This window comes from Catharus ustulatus, chromosome Z (genome assembly GCF_009819885.2).
Source record: "Catharus ustulatus isolate bCatUst1 chromosome Z, bCatUst1.pri.v2, whole genome shotgun sequence".
Taxonomy (NCBI): Eukaryota; Metazoa; Chordata; class Aves; order Passeriformes; family Turdidae; genus Catharus; species Catharus ustulatus.
This window is the reverse complement of record NC_046262.2, coordinates 61,410,794-61,425,450: the sequence shown is the minus strand read 5'-3', so window position 1 is coordinate 61,425,450 and position 14,657 is coordinate 61,410,794. Positions and strand designations below refer to the sequence as shown.

General features: G+C 37.5%; 1 protein-coding gene across 4 annotated transcripts in view; it reads left to right on the top strand.

Annotated features, from left to right (window-relative positions):
- Nucleotides 1–13,759, top strand: part of LINGO2 (leucine rich repeat and Ig domain containing 2) — a 505,609-nt gene extending 491,850 nt beyond the window's left edge. For all 4 annotated transcript variants that reach the window (XM_033084762.2, XM_033084758.2, XM_033084761.2 and 1 more), the window contains one exon: nt 10,910–13,759. In XM_033084762.2, coding sequence (XP_032940653.1) covers nt 10,946–12,766 — 1,821 coding nt within the window. In that variant the 5' untranslated portion in view covers nt 10,910–10,945 and the 3' untranslated portion in view covers nt 12,767–13,759. The remainder of the gene's footprint in view (nt 1–10,909) is intronic.
- Nucleotides 13,760–14,657: the final 898 nt, after the last annotated feature.

Here is a 14,657-nt window from a genome sequence, read left to right as displayed (position 1 = left end):
CAATATGGAAAGCTCTGCTTTCTAATCTCTTTATCATGATTAACCAGGAAAATAAATGTATTTGGCATATTGTTTAAGAATACTAATAAGTTGTCTTCTGCTAGTAATTAAAGAAAATATTTACCAAATACATATTAATTCAAATAGCAGAGGATCTGTCTTGTACAAAAATTCTTTTCATTAGGTCTGATACTAACTGAATGAGGTGCAATTTCATAGGAAGTGTTTCTTTTTTCTAAATAAATGTATAAATGCAGAGTCAAAAAAAACATTGAGATCACAGGTCTCCATTGCCAGGATTTGGGAAGTTGCTTCAGATACCATAGCAAATATGGGTACAGATTTCATGCAAATGGATGACCGTAAATTCTCAGAAGAATAGGTGTCATCTGTGATGAGTAGTTTGATTGTGAAGCATAGAAGAGTCTGTATCACTTGGAAGCTGCCTACAGCACTACTGTGACACTAAGAGCTCTGCAATGGGCCAGGTTCAAGCCAAGGGCTTAATTATGACTGATTCAGCAGAAAAAAAATGTGACTTCCAATTTCATGTGTGTGGTGTCTTCCACATTGTATCTCTTTCTGCTTCTTTTTTGCTCAACATAGAGGCTTAGTTCAGGTCATGCTGACACTAGTAGATATCTGGAGTAACATTCATGGAGTATGGATATGAATAAAGCAGAGATTAATGGTTGTGTCTTGTCCACCTGCAAACATACCAGGTCTCATTTCCAAATGCCCTATCTTAATCCATCTGCAAGCTGATATTGAGTCTAAGAATACTTTAAGAATACCTATAGCAAACAGGAAATCCCTATGGTAGGTTGCTATTCTCTTCTTCTCTCAATTGTATACATTATAATCTACTCTATTTTAATTCAAAGTGCAGTCATTTTGTGCAGCTGTCCCAAAGGTATCTTCCTTATCTGAGCTGTTAAGTGACTACAGTTAGGTCTATCATGAAATTTCTTCACACGTGACCAGTTACTGTAGACCAATGTGTTGAAATATATCCCTTCTTTCCTTTGTGCCACCCTCAAATGCTCAATTTTCCGCTAGGATAGCCACTCTGAATTCAAAACCATAATATGAAATGAGGGCCTTCTGGCAAGGACTAAGAATTGTCCTCATTTCCTTTAGTTTATTTTTAATGTTCCAGATACAATGTTGTAGCCCTTGTACTGTCTTTCCAGACTTTGATTACTCGTGCAGTCAGAAAGAGCTGCAGCAGACGTGTCAGCAGCTTGCTGCAAACTTGTACTGTGAAGGCCTTGTGTGTGATGGTATGAGAGAGTCGAGAGTCCCCAGAGAATACAATCCCTGCTTTGTCAGAGAGGGTTTCAGTGAAAGATACAAATATAACTGCTACAAACATGCTTATCAAGATTGAGAAAATTACACAGGATGGGATTAATTTTATTCCTCTGTTAGTCGCAAATAGTACTGAAATTATTTGTTGCAGTTTTGCTTTTTTGTCTCCTCACTACCATACGAGCTATACTCAAATATTTTTGAGATTCTTGTCTTAGTACAAAAGAAAATATATTGGTTTCAATTTCCTCAGCTTTCCCATTTAATTCAATTTTCAGCTATTTTCAAACAACTTTAAACTCTATCCACCTTTAGGTAAGACAGATTAATGTTACCCTTGTAAAATGTATTTGCTTTTTTCAGATGTACTTAACAAAAAATGTTCCTTAAAAATACAGGTGTAAGTATTCAGAACCTTTTGGTTAAAGATCCTTTGAATTGTGTTATGAAGAAACAACAGCCCTTGTAGAACTAATTAAATGATCTCTTATCTTTCCTGGGCACATTCTCTGTACACTTTAACCTCTGCATACCATGATTTGTCACCAGGTTCTGTGCTGCTTCCCTTTAAAAAAAAAAAAATAATTAAAAAAAGAACCACACAAAAGCGCAGGCACTCACATCAGCAGGCACACCATGTCAAAATAGTTTGAAACCTTTTGGTAACAACACTAGAATTAACTCTACCAGACCCATACCCTCTGAAGTACTTTTGGTTTAACTTTTGTCTCATTCAAACGTAAAGCTGTTAGGGGAAAAGTTCTCAACTGCTCATGGCACATTAATCTGTCTCCCTCTCTTTATAGGAAATAAGGTCATTGTCACCTAGCTTTCACGTGTGGGCAAGATAACAAATAAGAATTTTTGGTTTTAAAGCTAACAAAAATTAAATTATGCTAATGGATAGAAGCTGGCAAAACATATCATTAAGGTTACCAACAACTGCCTCTGTTTCAAAAGGTGGAAGTCAGCACATTGCTGGGACAGCAAAGCTCTCTGGACTTAAGTGGTCACTTATTTGAAGGAAACATCCATCTATAGCAGGCTATGTCAAGAATGCTTCTTATGAGGATCTAGATACAGTGCAGATTGCTTGTGGCTTCCTAATTGGTTTATTGAAGTGAAATACAAATATGCTGGAATGTATTAGCCCTCAAAAGTCTGCTACCAATCCAGATTTAAAAGGCAGCTTCCTTTTTTTTTCCACTAACTTTCCACTACTGACATCTTCACTCATTAAAGATGAGAAGTAGCTGGCTTTTAGAATTAAAACAGAGGAAATTCCATCCCTATTTTTCTTCATAGATACTGTGCAGGCTGGAGTGGTATCATCTGTTCTGTTACACCCAGAGTGTTTTAGAAGAAAGACTGTTTCTTTCAAAAGGAAGAAAAACTTTTAATATATAGGTGTTGTTGAAAAAACTTCCTAATTTTTAACCAATGCAGTTGGCTTTCATACTGTTTTCGTTTTCAATTAATTTATTCAGACTTCATTAGCTATAGCAGATATGAAAAGCACTTTCATATCTTTATATTTATATATATATATATATATTTAGCACTTTCTCATTCTCTTACCGTGTCCCGTTCATGGTAGCATAGAATTTTAAGATTCATCTGCTTAGACACACTGTGAAACATAAAGTCCACTTAGAAGTAATGAATCCTAACTTGCAAGAGATTTTTGATCTTTCCCAAAATCTTTGAATTTTTGCTCTGCTGCATTCTCCAAGAGTAACAACTTCAGCTCTGTGTTGTCATATGATTTTCCCTCCTGTACTACAACACTTTCATCTTTCTTCCCCTGTGATAACTTGTTCTCGGTATTCGGAACATTAAAATCTTGCAAGAATCATCAGTGAAAGACAGTGCAGTGGAATTCTTCTGTGCAGCACTTAAGATAAATCAACTTCATAAAATGTGGGCTCATGCATTGTTTTTGAAGCCACATCGCTCAGAAGGGCTACCATGCACATATACTTAACACCAGGTCTAGGAATGGAGTTTAGCTACAACAGGTGGGTGGTCTTCCAATACTGAGCAGCCCTAACAAAATACAGTGCAAACTACTGAGGAGCTGTACTGTTTTCAGACATATAAGTTCTCTTTTTCTATTGCATTATCATATCAACACATCTATTGTCGTGGTAATTTTGTTGTTCTGTTCCTTGCCACTGACTAATTATCTCTTAGTGACATCAATTTTTACCAGTAAAATAGGAATATGATTTAATAGAGCTAAGTGAACTATGCAAAATAAATTTAGTACAATTCTACCTTCCAAAAATCTTTCTGCATTCAGAAGGAATAGATGGTAGAAAAGATCTGTTATTCACAGAATTCTTTTTCAGAAAGTGCTTCTATGCAAATATTTCCAGTTTCTTTAAGGTTATTAATTGTGGGGGTATGGTGGTATCCTCCCTGAATGGTTGATTTATATCATTAACCTATACCAAAACAGTCCGAATTTTATTTTACATCCAAGCATCTTTTATAGCCCTTCACATAATTGTTCATATCAGCTTTTCATAAATCTCTTCCCCTCCAACTTGTCAGCAAGGTCAGTGGAAATGTCAGTGGAAGCATTTATAACTCACCCAAACATTTCCACTTTCCTTTCCTGTTACTTATGCATGGAATGTCTCCTGCAAGACAATCCTTAAGATTTTTCATTTTTCCCTTTCAATTTCTTCCTCAGGTTCATTTTCTCAGTGAAAACTGAAAGAAATTAGTAAATCAATTTTAGAAACATTACTTTAAAAACAGAAAGTGTAGTCAAGGCTTCATTTCTTTGCTTAATTTGGAGAATCTTAACTTCAAAGTCTTGTACAGATAATTTGTATCATTACATGAGTTTGTCACTGTGATTTTCATACCTTTTGTGTTTTGGCACACATGCTTCTTTCACGTTGATTCAGACAAAAATATAATTATTTGGGGTAAAAAATATACCCACTTGTTTAGTTTTAAAACACCTAGTACAAAGATTTTAAGCAATCTTAAAATAAGTCTGCTGGATAAGCCAATAAAAATGTTGGTCTAGTTGCCTTTTTTGCTTGTTTCCTATTTCTGTATTAGAACTTTTTTAATTACCTTGATCTCAGTCTTTCCTTCTGAAAAAAAATGCAATTTGACTGTAACTTCTGAGTTAGCCCATTAAGTTTTTATTGATAACTTAGCAGACAAGAATGATCCTAGGACTGCAGAATAATTGAATCAAAACTTTGCTTCCAATTCAATGAATTTCAATGAATTGTTAGACTAGTGGTTTTTGTTGTTGCTGCTGCTATTCAAGAAGTCTTAAATCTATTTATTATTGGTATGCAGACAGCTACTTAATGTTTTGCCGTTTATCTAAATGCTGAAATATTTAAGAGATCAATAAAGGGAGGAAGAAAAAAATCCCAGCATAAGCATAAAGGCTTGATCAAAGAGAAATGGAAGGTAGAACACCTTGGTTAATTTGAACAATTTCTGAGTTCTGATTTAAAGAAAAATCATCATTTTTAGAGTGTATAGGCAGTCTTGACTTAGCCTGTGATAAAACCTGTGATAGAATTTGGGAAAAATACCCTAACTTTAGACAAATTTCAGGCACAAGACCAGATGAGGCAAAGCCTTTGCTTTTGCAAACTGGTTTGTACACTAAAAGAACATATGATAGGAATGTCTAAATTACACAGTCAAGACAGAAAATGCTACAGTCAGGATTTCATCCATTCTCTTAGTGGCATTGTGTCCCACTATAAGAACATATCTAAATTTTTATATTTTCATGTGTCTTTTGGTTATCCCTCAAACCATCCCAGTTTGTTGCTCATCTTCCCTTCATCTCCTGAGCTACTCTTCCCACTATTGCCACCTTTGACACAAAGGTTAACTTACCCTTCCTGCCCTTTCCTGGTCAGGTCCAGCACTAAAACAGAGTTCAAGAAAGCCAGACCAGCTGCTCTTCCAACTGCAATAGGTACTTGACAAATAAACCTGTGAATAAAAAACTTCCCAAACCACACTGAGCTGGGCAAAATTTTGCACCACAGTTCAGTAGTTTAGCTGCACATATTCAGTATCTGTCTGCTCTGCGCATGAGCAAAAGTATTTTACTGCAGACTTGAACAATGACTTTGGCTTACTGCTTGCTGAAGTGTGACAGAAACATTTTTACTCCTCAGTATCTGCTCCTTGCTTTAAATACAGCAAGGCTAAAATTTGGCATTCAGAGGAAAAACAATCTTATATAGGCAGAACAATTTACTATCCTTAAAAACAGTCTCAAAAAATATCCATCTTGAAGGACTGCACACCATGAAAGAAATCCACATTGGGGCAGTTCATGAAGAACTGCAGGCCATGGGAGGGACCCACAGTGGAGAAATTTATCAAGGACTGTCTCCTGTGGGAAAGACTCCATGCTGGAGCAGGGGAAGAGTATGAGGAGTGACAGAGGCAACATGATGACCTGATCACAGTACCCATTTCCCAAAACCTTGCATTGCCATAAAGGAAAGGGAGAAAAGATGCAGAGTGAAGTCGAGCCCAGGAAAAAAGAAGATCTTGGGCAAGTGTTTTACAATTTGAGGGTTTTATTCTCACTGTCTTATTCTGATTTAATTGGTAATAAAACTAATTTCCCTTGGCTAAGTCTGTTTTGCTTGTAAAGGTAACTGATGAGTATTCTCGCCTGCTTTATCTCAATGTGTGAACCTTTTTTTATATTTTTTCCACCCTGTCCAGTTCAGGAGGGCAGTGACAGAACAGATTCAGTGGGCACCCAGTGTCCAGTCAGGGTCAAGCCAGCACACATTTTTAAAGCAGGTAGTTCACCTGGTTTCCAGGATTACCTGGTAGCATTTAAGTGAATAATCAGTACAAGTTTGTATTGTCACACAACATTTAATTCTAGAACATTTATTGAATACAGTATATTTTTGTAAAGGGACTTTTAGAATGCAAATTATTAAGTGACCATCAGGCAAAATTGTTATCTCTGATATGGTCCACTGAATTTTTTTTATTTTTGACTGAAAGGCTGAGAAAAGGGATGGGAAAGGTGAAATCAAACTACCAAGTCAGAGCATCAAGTGATGCTAATGCAGCTAATGACAAAAACAGATCTTGTGACTCTCACCTTTTCTGGCTAAAGCTATGTCCCATACAATACTGGAGCATCAGATGGGACATGGAAAGGACTATGGTCAAGTGCACTCTAGCTTTCAGCTCTAAAGGCTTCAAAATTAGTCTGAGGGAGAAGTGAAAAAAGTATGTTATACATGCATGATTTGGCACATTCCTATATATGATATTTAGAATTGCATTGCATTCTAGGAGAACATTGGGTTGCGTTTTTTTGGTTTTTTTTAATTATAGTTTTTCAATTTAAAAGCTACAGGACACTGTACATTTTTGTAAAGCACTTGTGGGAAGATTCAAAGCTGCAGAACTTTGGACAAACTTATTTGCATTTCAAAATAGTAGTGGCTGTTTTGGGTGAGATCATACGGAACTATTAACTAATAACTTTAATGAGCCTTCATAATTGCATAGCTGAACTTTGAATAGGGTCCTCTTTTGAAAAAGAGTATCAGCCAACAGTAATTTGACTCTTGACTTTAGAGTTAAAGAAAAGAGCCAGAGAAAAACAAAAAGAAGATAATTAGTTTATTTTTATTTTTTAATAAAAAACTCCTTCATATATTTCAATTCTCAGAGTCTATCAAGGCATGACAAATCTCCCAGAAAGGTCAGGAAAACAATTTTACAGATTGTCATTCACATTCAAACAGAAAAAACTCTTAGTTCATAATCATTAATGGTTTTTTAATTTTCATCTATCAAGCTAAAATTTTAGAGGACTACTGTGTAGTGCAAGGCACGGTACAACCACAGACAAGTACAACTGTACTTCTAGATTACATTTTCGTGTGTGTGTTTGTGGAGTGTGTGTGTGTGTATATGTGTATACATACTTGTATGCATACACCTTACTTTCTTGTATGTATCACAATGAAGAGAGGGAAGCAAAAAATGACAATGCTGCAGATGTTTAGAGGGAATACCTACACAGGTAAAGATAAAGTATGTAGTGCTGTTTGTTTAAGCAGGAATGAAAGGCATCATGTTGAACACTGATGCTAACAGTTCAGCACTGTGCCAGTGAAGTAGCTGATTAATTAGCATTCCACAAGTGTAGAAATGCATAAAATAATTTTTCACTGCAAGACATCAACTTGCAGTGAAGAATATATTTTAATGGCATAATTTGTCTCTTTTAAAAGTAGCATTGTTAATTAACAGATGTATAGTAATAAATAAATGTGATCACACTGATATGGAATGTACTTTACAGATGAAAAGGTAAGCTTTCAAAATGTTCTTAGACTGAAGGCACAAGGTAGGCCTAGCTAGTAATGTTACTGGACATATTCTGAAAATACAACTTTGCATTCATTAAATTCAAATGGAGCCATATCCAACAGATTGCCAAAGTTCACTCTAGGCTTCTCCCAAATTTCACCTTGACCCACACACTTCACTTGCTAGACCTTTCAACCCTAGCTGAAGATAAGGTTACATTTTTTGCATAATGAAGATGAAGTCAACTTTCCATAAAGAATGTAGTCACAGATTTGGTTAGCAGAAAGAATGGTTGTATCATCAGGTTCAATGTAAATTGTAATAATAAATTCAATTTCTGCTTTCTTCTAGCCTGTACTCATTGATCCATGTATTCTTTGTTTTTCTGAGTTAATATTTAATATAATTTATTATTGTCCTTATTGAAATGTATTCATTCTAGGTTATATCTCAGTCCTGAATCTTGCTTCCTTGCAAGTGGGTACACACACATGTACACACCCTTGCAGATAAATATATATCTATCTCATTATCTGTGCAAGTACCTTTGCAGAAGACTGCTCTTAATGTTTGAATTGCTTTTTCTGTATTCCAGCCAAAGTCAAAAAAACCTTTCATCATCTTTTATACTGTCTACCTTCTACTTTGTACTCCTCAGAAGTTTTAGTTACCAGGTGGATTGGATAGCTGCAAAAAGCATTTCATATTTTTACTATCTGAACCAAACACTCCAGGAGTGCTCATCTTTCACTGAACCTGTTTACTTTGTGTTTCATACATTATTAGATGGATACAGCAGGAAACGAAATTCCTGTGTGGTAGAAGTATCAGTATGAAAGCACTAACCTCACAGACTGAGCTCTGAAAGTAATGATCAGAGCACCCAGAAGCCTCTCTGATCTAAATTCACTGCAAACACCTAACTCAGAGTCCCCTATTGGTTTCCAGTTTTAAGTTAGTGCCTAATGAAGTGGAGTTTATCTCTAAAAACCTTTGTCACAGCTGGAGATAACTAGCAATAGTTACTTGCAAGACTACAATTTAAGGGGGAAACTGAATCTCAGTAGGTTGTCCTCCTAGAACAAAGTGAAAATGTGCTTTTATAGGTAATATTATACAGAATAATTTTCATCCAGTCTCCAGTCTATATGTCAAAACCAGCATGCAGTGTGCCTCACATTAATAGTCTCTGCATAGAAGTGTAAAAATAGAAATAAAAAGTCACATCAGTCAAGAGTAAAATTCTTCCACAGAGCTGTAAGAGGAATAATATGTGCATGGTCAGTCAAAGAACACAATTTATATGGAGCTACAAGATAAATACTTTATTACTCAGTTTGGTTTTTAACAGTCAGAGCACAACAGCTGTTTATTTCTCAATCCAGTTACAATAGTACTAATGCGTACAGTCCAAACCTCCCAGTTCCTGTTTAGAATTTTTTTTAAGATCCAAAAAGATCAATAGACCCAAATATCTGCTCTTTTTCTTGCATCTGGAATCTCCACTGCTCTGATCTTCCACAGTCTGAGAGTGCCATCTCTGTCAGGCAGGGTGATTTGGTGAGTTATCACATTTCAAGTTGTGTGCTGGCAGAGTGCAGTGTTGCTGTACTGGTGGGACTTTCTTTTTCATCACTCTGTGATTTACTCAGTATTATTTTGATGCACTTCAAACAGCTTATTTGCTCAAATAGCTGTCTGATTGCCTCATCGATTTAGCTACACTGTATTTGTATAAATGTATTTATCCTCTGTGTATGGGAGGATTTCAATTACGTTGCAATCCACGTGACAGTACATAGACCAAAAAAAATTGACTCAAATGTAAGTTTCACATTTCTTATGCAGTGGTCAGATTATCATTAAAGCCCAAAGATAAGGTGGTGGATTCTTGGTTATTCAGTAATTTTGACATAGTGGATAGAACCAGATGGGCTATAGTCATCTGTGTAGATCCAAGAGATAGTTACTGGTGGGAGTTATGCAAGTATTTTTAAAAATACAATTAAAATGAAGCCCAGAGTAAACAATCCAGAAAAGGTATCACAAAGTCTGAGGTCCATTATAAGGCTTATTAATGTTATGAAGCCTGAATTCCAGCACCATACCTTAGCCTCATCAAGTAGTCCGTACCATAGGAATTAAAGCATTTCTATGGTCCTTGCTTGCAGTTTGCTTTACTCTGAACATCTCAAACACACCTTCCTTTGATGAACACATTATATCTTCTTCTTCTTCTTCTGAAATGTGTTATTGTTTGCCTTCATTTAGTAGCTTCTCAGAAGGCTTAGAAAAAAATCTCTTGCCTCTGGTGACTAAACCTGAAAAGTACATGGTTTGGAGAAGAGTAGCTAATTTAGTAGAGGTTATCTCATCTTCTTCTATTCTTGTTTTTTAGCCTGGAGGCAGGAATGAATAAATCCCTTACAAACTGTGATTTTCATTAAATCTGCTGTGCTTCTTTGGACACTGCACTGCTTAAACACAGACAGCTCACCTTACCTTGTTTTTGTCTTCCTAAAACTAGTTTATACGTCTTGGAAGTACAAAGATGTATTCTGTAAACCCTTCTCAGATCTTGGTTCTAAAGAGTCAGACAAAATATCTCTGTGAAGAAAAAGCAAAGAATCAATTTGACCTATTACAAATTCTAATCATAGATGCACTAGTTCTTCCCTCCTCATCTGAGCCATTGTGTATGTGTATGCGTGAACAAAATTCATCTCTTTATGGCTGTCATATATGCAACAAATACTAAAAGCAATCTTTTCATTGTCAAAGAGTTCCTTGTCTTGATTCTAGTAAGTCATTAAGGTTTGCCTTTAAACACTAATGGGAGGTAAAAGCTTAATTTCATATCACCTCACGGAAATCCAATGCTGTAAACTTATCACAAATCCTATTAGCCCTTTTTGCACATTGCATGGTATTTATCTCTGTGTTAATTATAGCACTGTCTTGAAAAACCTACTGAGATTGAGAAAAGACTGAAAGGTACTTTGCTGTTTGGAGTATGAAAAGCTGTTTTGTCTTCTCCAACATTGGAGGAAAATTCCAGATAAACAAATTCTTTTACTAGCCTCATGATATTGAAGTAAAATCTTCTTTTATTTTATACTGGTCTTTCCATTCACAATAGTTTTTATTGATTTGTTCAATATCAAAACACATGCGTTTGCTTTGCAATGGTGTTGTTCTTTTTCTGCAGACTTAACTTCTCCCCTTTCCCATCCTCACCCCACAGGCCCGTGACGGAGGGTTAGCCCAGATCAGTGGAGTCATGCGTCACACAGCTCTATCATGCTGGCAGCCGTTCCTGGGTCTGGCTGTGCTACTTGTCTTCACAAGCCCCACTGCGGGCTGCCCGGCCCGCTGTGAATGCTCAGCACAGAACAAGTCTGTCAGCTGTCACCGAAGACGTCTGATGTCCATTCCAGAAGGCATTCCCATTGAGACCAAAATCTTGGACCTCAGCAAGAACCGACTGAAAAGCGTTAACCCTGAGGAATTCACATCATACCCATTGCTGGAGGAGATTGACCTCAGCGACAATATTGTCTCCAATGTTGAGCCTGGAGCTTTTAACAATCTCTTCAACTTGCGCTCCTTGAGGCTGAAAGGAAACCGTCTGAAGCTGGTCCCCCTTGGGGTGTTCACTGGGTTGTCAAACTTAACAAAGCTTGATATAAGTGAAAACAAGATTGTCATTCTGCTGGACTACATGTTTCAAGATCTGCATAACCTAAAATCCCTGGAGGTTGGGGACAATGATTTGGTGTATATATCACACAGAGCCTTCAGTGGGCTGCTTAGCCTGGAGCAGCTCACCCTGGAGAGATGCAACCTCACAGCTGTACCAACAGAAGCTCTTTCTCACCTCCACAACCTCATCAGTCTGCATTTGAAACAGCTCAACATTAATGCTTTGCCGGCGTACGCCTTTAAGAGACTGTTTCGCCTGAAGGACCTGCAGATAGAGGCCTGGCCCCTCCTGGACATGCTACCTGCCAACAGTCTGTACGGTCTCAACCTGACTTCTCTCTCCATCACAAACACCAACCTATCCGCAGTACCTTACTCTGCTTTTAAACATCTGGTCTACCTGACACACCTCAACCTCTCTTACAACCCCATCAGCACCATCGAGGCAGGCATGCTGTCAGATTTAGTGCGCCTGCAGGAGTTCCACATGGTGGGGGCACAGCTGCGCACCATCGAACCACATGCTTTCCAAGGGCTCCGATTCTTACGCGTGCTTAACGTGTCCCAAAACCTGTTAGAAACCCTAGAAGAGAATGTATTCCATTCCTCCAAAAGCCTTGAGGTCCTCTGCATCAACAACAACCCTCTGGCCTGTGACTGCCGTCTCCTCTGGATTTTGCAGCGGCAGCCCACCTTGCAGTTTGGCGGCGAGCCACCAATGTGTGCTGGCCCAGACAGTGTCAGAGAGAGATCATTCAGAGAATTTCACAGCACAGCTCTCTCCTTTTACTTCACCTGTAAGAAGCCCAAGATACAAGATAAGAAGTTGCAGTACCTGGTAGTGGAGGAAGGACAGACCGTGCAGCTGATGTGCAATGCTGATGGGGACCCGCAGCCTACCATCTCCTGGGTTACCCCACGCCGGAGGCTGATCACAACTAAATCAAATGGTAGAGCCACTGTGCTGGGAGATGGCACCCTGGAGATCCGATTTGCCCAAGACCAGGACACTGGGATCTATGTCTGTATTGCAAGTAATGCAGCTGGGAATGACACCTACTCGGCCTCCCTGACAGTAAAGGGGTTTACTTCAGACCGTTTCCTTTATGCCAACAGGACCCCTATGTATATGACAGACTCCAACGACACAAGTTCTAATGGAACTAATGCAAACAGCTACTCTCTGGACCTTAAGACAATATTGGTGTCCACAGCTATGGGCTGTTTCACATTCCTTGGAGTGGTTTTATTTTGTTTCCTTCTTCTTTTTGTGTGGAGCCGAGGGAAAGGCAAACACAAAACCAGCATTGACCTTGAATATGTCCCTCGCAAAAACAATGGTGCTGTGGTTGAAGGGGAGGTTTCTGGACCACGGAGGTTCAATATGAAAATGATTTGATGGTATTCTGCTATCAGTGCTTTTTCTGTGGCATTAAAACCAATTAAAACAGCCTGGCATGTGGAATTGCTAGGCAGAAGCAGCTTAATGCAGCTGTCAGTGTATCAAAAGGTTATATGAAAATGGAAAGACTATTTGTGGTTATACAACAGAGCCTCCAGACCTTGAGGCAGATGTGTCAGGGCCTTTCATAGAACTGGGAAATTGTACTAACTGTTTGCATTGCAAATATTGGCATTCTGGGGATATCAGCAATGAACCACTGGCTCATGCTCATGGACAATTGTTCAACATTTTCTACTGCTACAAAAGGAAAAAGAAAAAAACCTACAGTGTAGGATTTACATACTTAAAGAAAAAGACACATTTGTCTAAACCACACTCTACAGTGAAATTTGTATCCATATATCTCATTTGGTAAAACTTTGCATCCTCCCTTCTAGTTGGTTCAACACGACAAAAAAATTGGTAGTTTTTTTTTCTTTTTTTTAAATCTACATCTATACTGTGTACATTTTGAAGCAATACAAATGAGAGGTTGTGCTTTTAGAAATCCACCAGTACTGACCCAAGTGTGATGTCACCCATCTTTTAACTATCATCAAACCCAAATTAGATTCTTGTAGTTACTAATTAGAAATAATATGATATTTTTCTCCTCATGTAGAAGGCCAGAGCTGAATAGTTGAGAGCAAAACCGCTCAACTCTGTCTACTCTGTCTACTCTTCATATAAATATAAGGCATGTGCCTAGTTTTGATACAGAATGGAATATTTTTTATATCTGTGATATCACACTGGACCAGTTTACTGTAATACAGCCCTGGTTCTCACACAGGGAAGGCAACCCACTAGTCAATGCTGGCATGGAGGAGTTGAGTTCTACCTTGAAGAGAGAGAATCAGTTTTGTTAGCCCTGATTTTCATTTCAAAGCTACTGTTAAAATATTAATGTGTACTGGGCCAAATAAAGAGCATAATACATTCTGCAGACTCCTTGGGAAATATGGTCATCTTACTCTTTACACGAGTGAATTAAAACATACAGACATTTTGTTACTAGGAATGAACTCTTCTCCAATGCCAAGTAAACCACAGTTGTTCATGCATAATATGGGGATTTATAATACGAAAATAATGTTTAAAACATGACAGCCTCAAAAAGGCTAACATACTGCCAGATATAATGAACCTCTAGCCACTGTCATTCTCATCTTGTATATTTGTAGATAACACAAAGACGCAAAGCTAATTTCCAAGAACAGATTACTTAGCTATTCTTGATGCCATTTTAATAACAATGTGGTTATGTTTCTTTCAGGGGCAGTATCTTAGAGCAAGAGGGGCAAGTTTTTCCAGATTTTAAGAATCTCTTTTAATGGAGAGAAGACAGAAGTGGAATATTAGTTCAGTACAAGTAATCTTTTGCTTGTTTGTTTTATGCTTCCAAAGAAATCCTCAGAAGACTGAGAAATGAAATTTTATTCTTTATCATTAATACCATGATTTTTATTTTTAAATCCTCAGCCATTGCAAGATGCAAAGTTGTTCAGCCACCTCTCAAGTTTTCCACCAGTTATGAGCCATAGGTTTGTCATACATGATTGATAGAAAATATATTTAAATGATTAGCATAAACTGGAGTAAAGAAGACAATAAGTATATATATGTTTAACCAGGATGAATATTAAAGCATTAAAAGACAGTACATTGAGATTATTGTGATTTAAAAGCCTGTATTCAATCTTAGTATTAGATTTCAGCATTTTGAAACCAAAGTCAGGCTGACCTATAATAGGATGCAGGTGCTTCTAAAATTAGTAAGCACATTCTTTGGCAGAGATTTTAATAGTAGGATAAAAAATCTCCCACTTCTATCAAGGGAAATGTG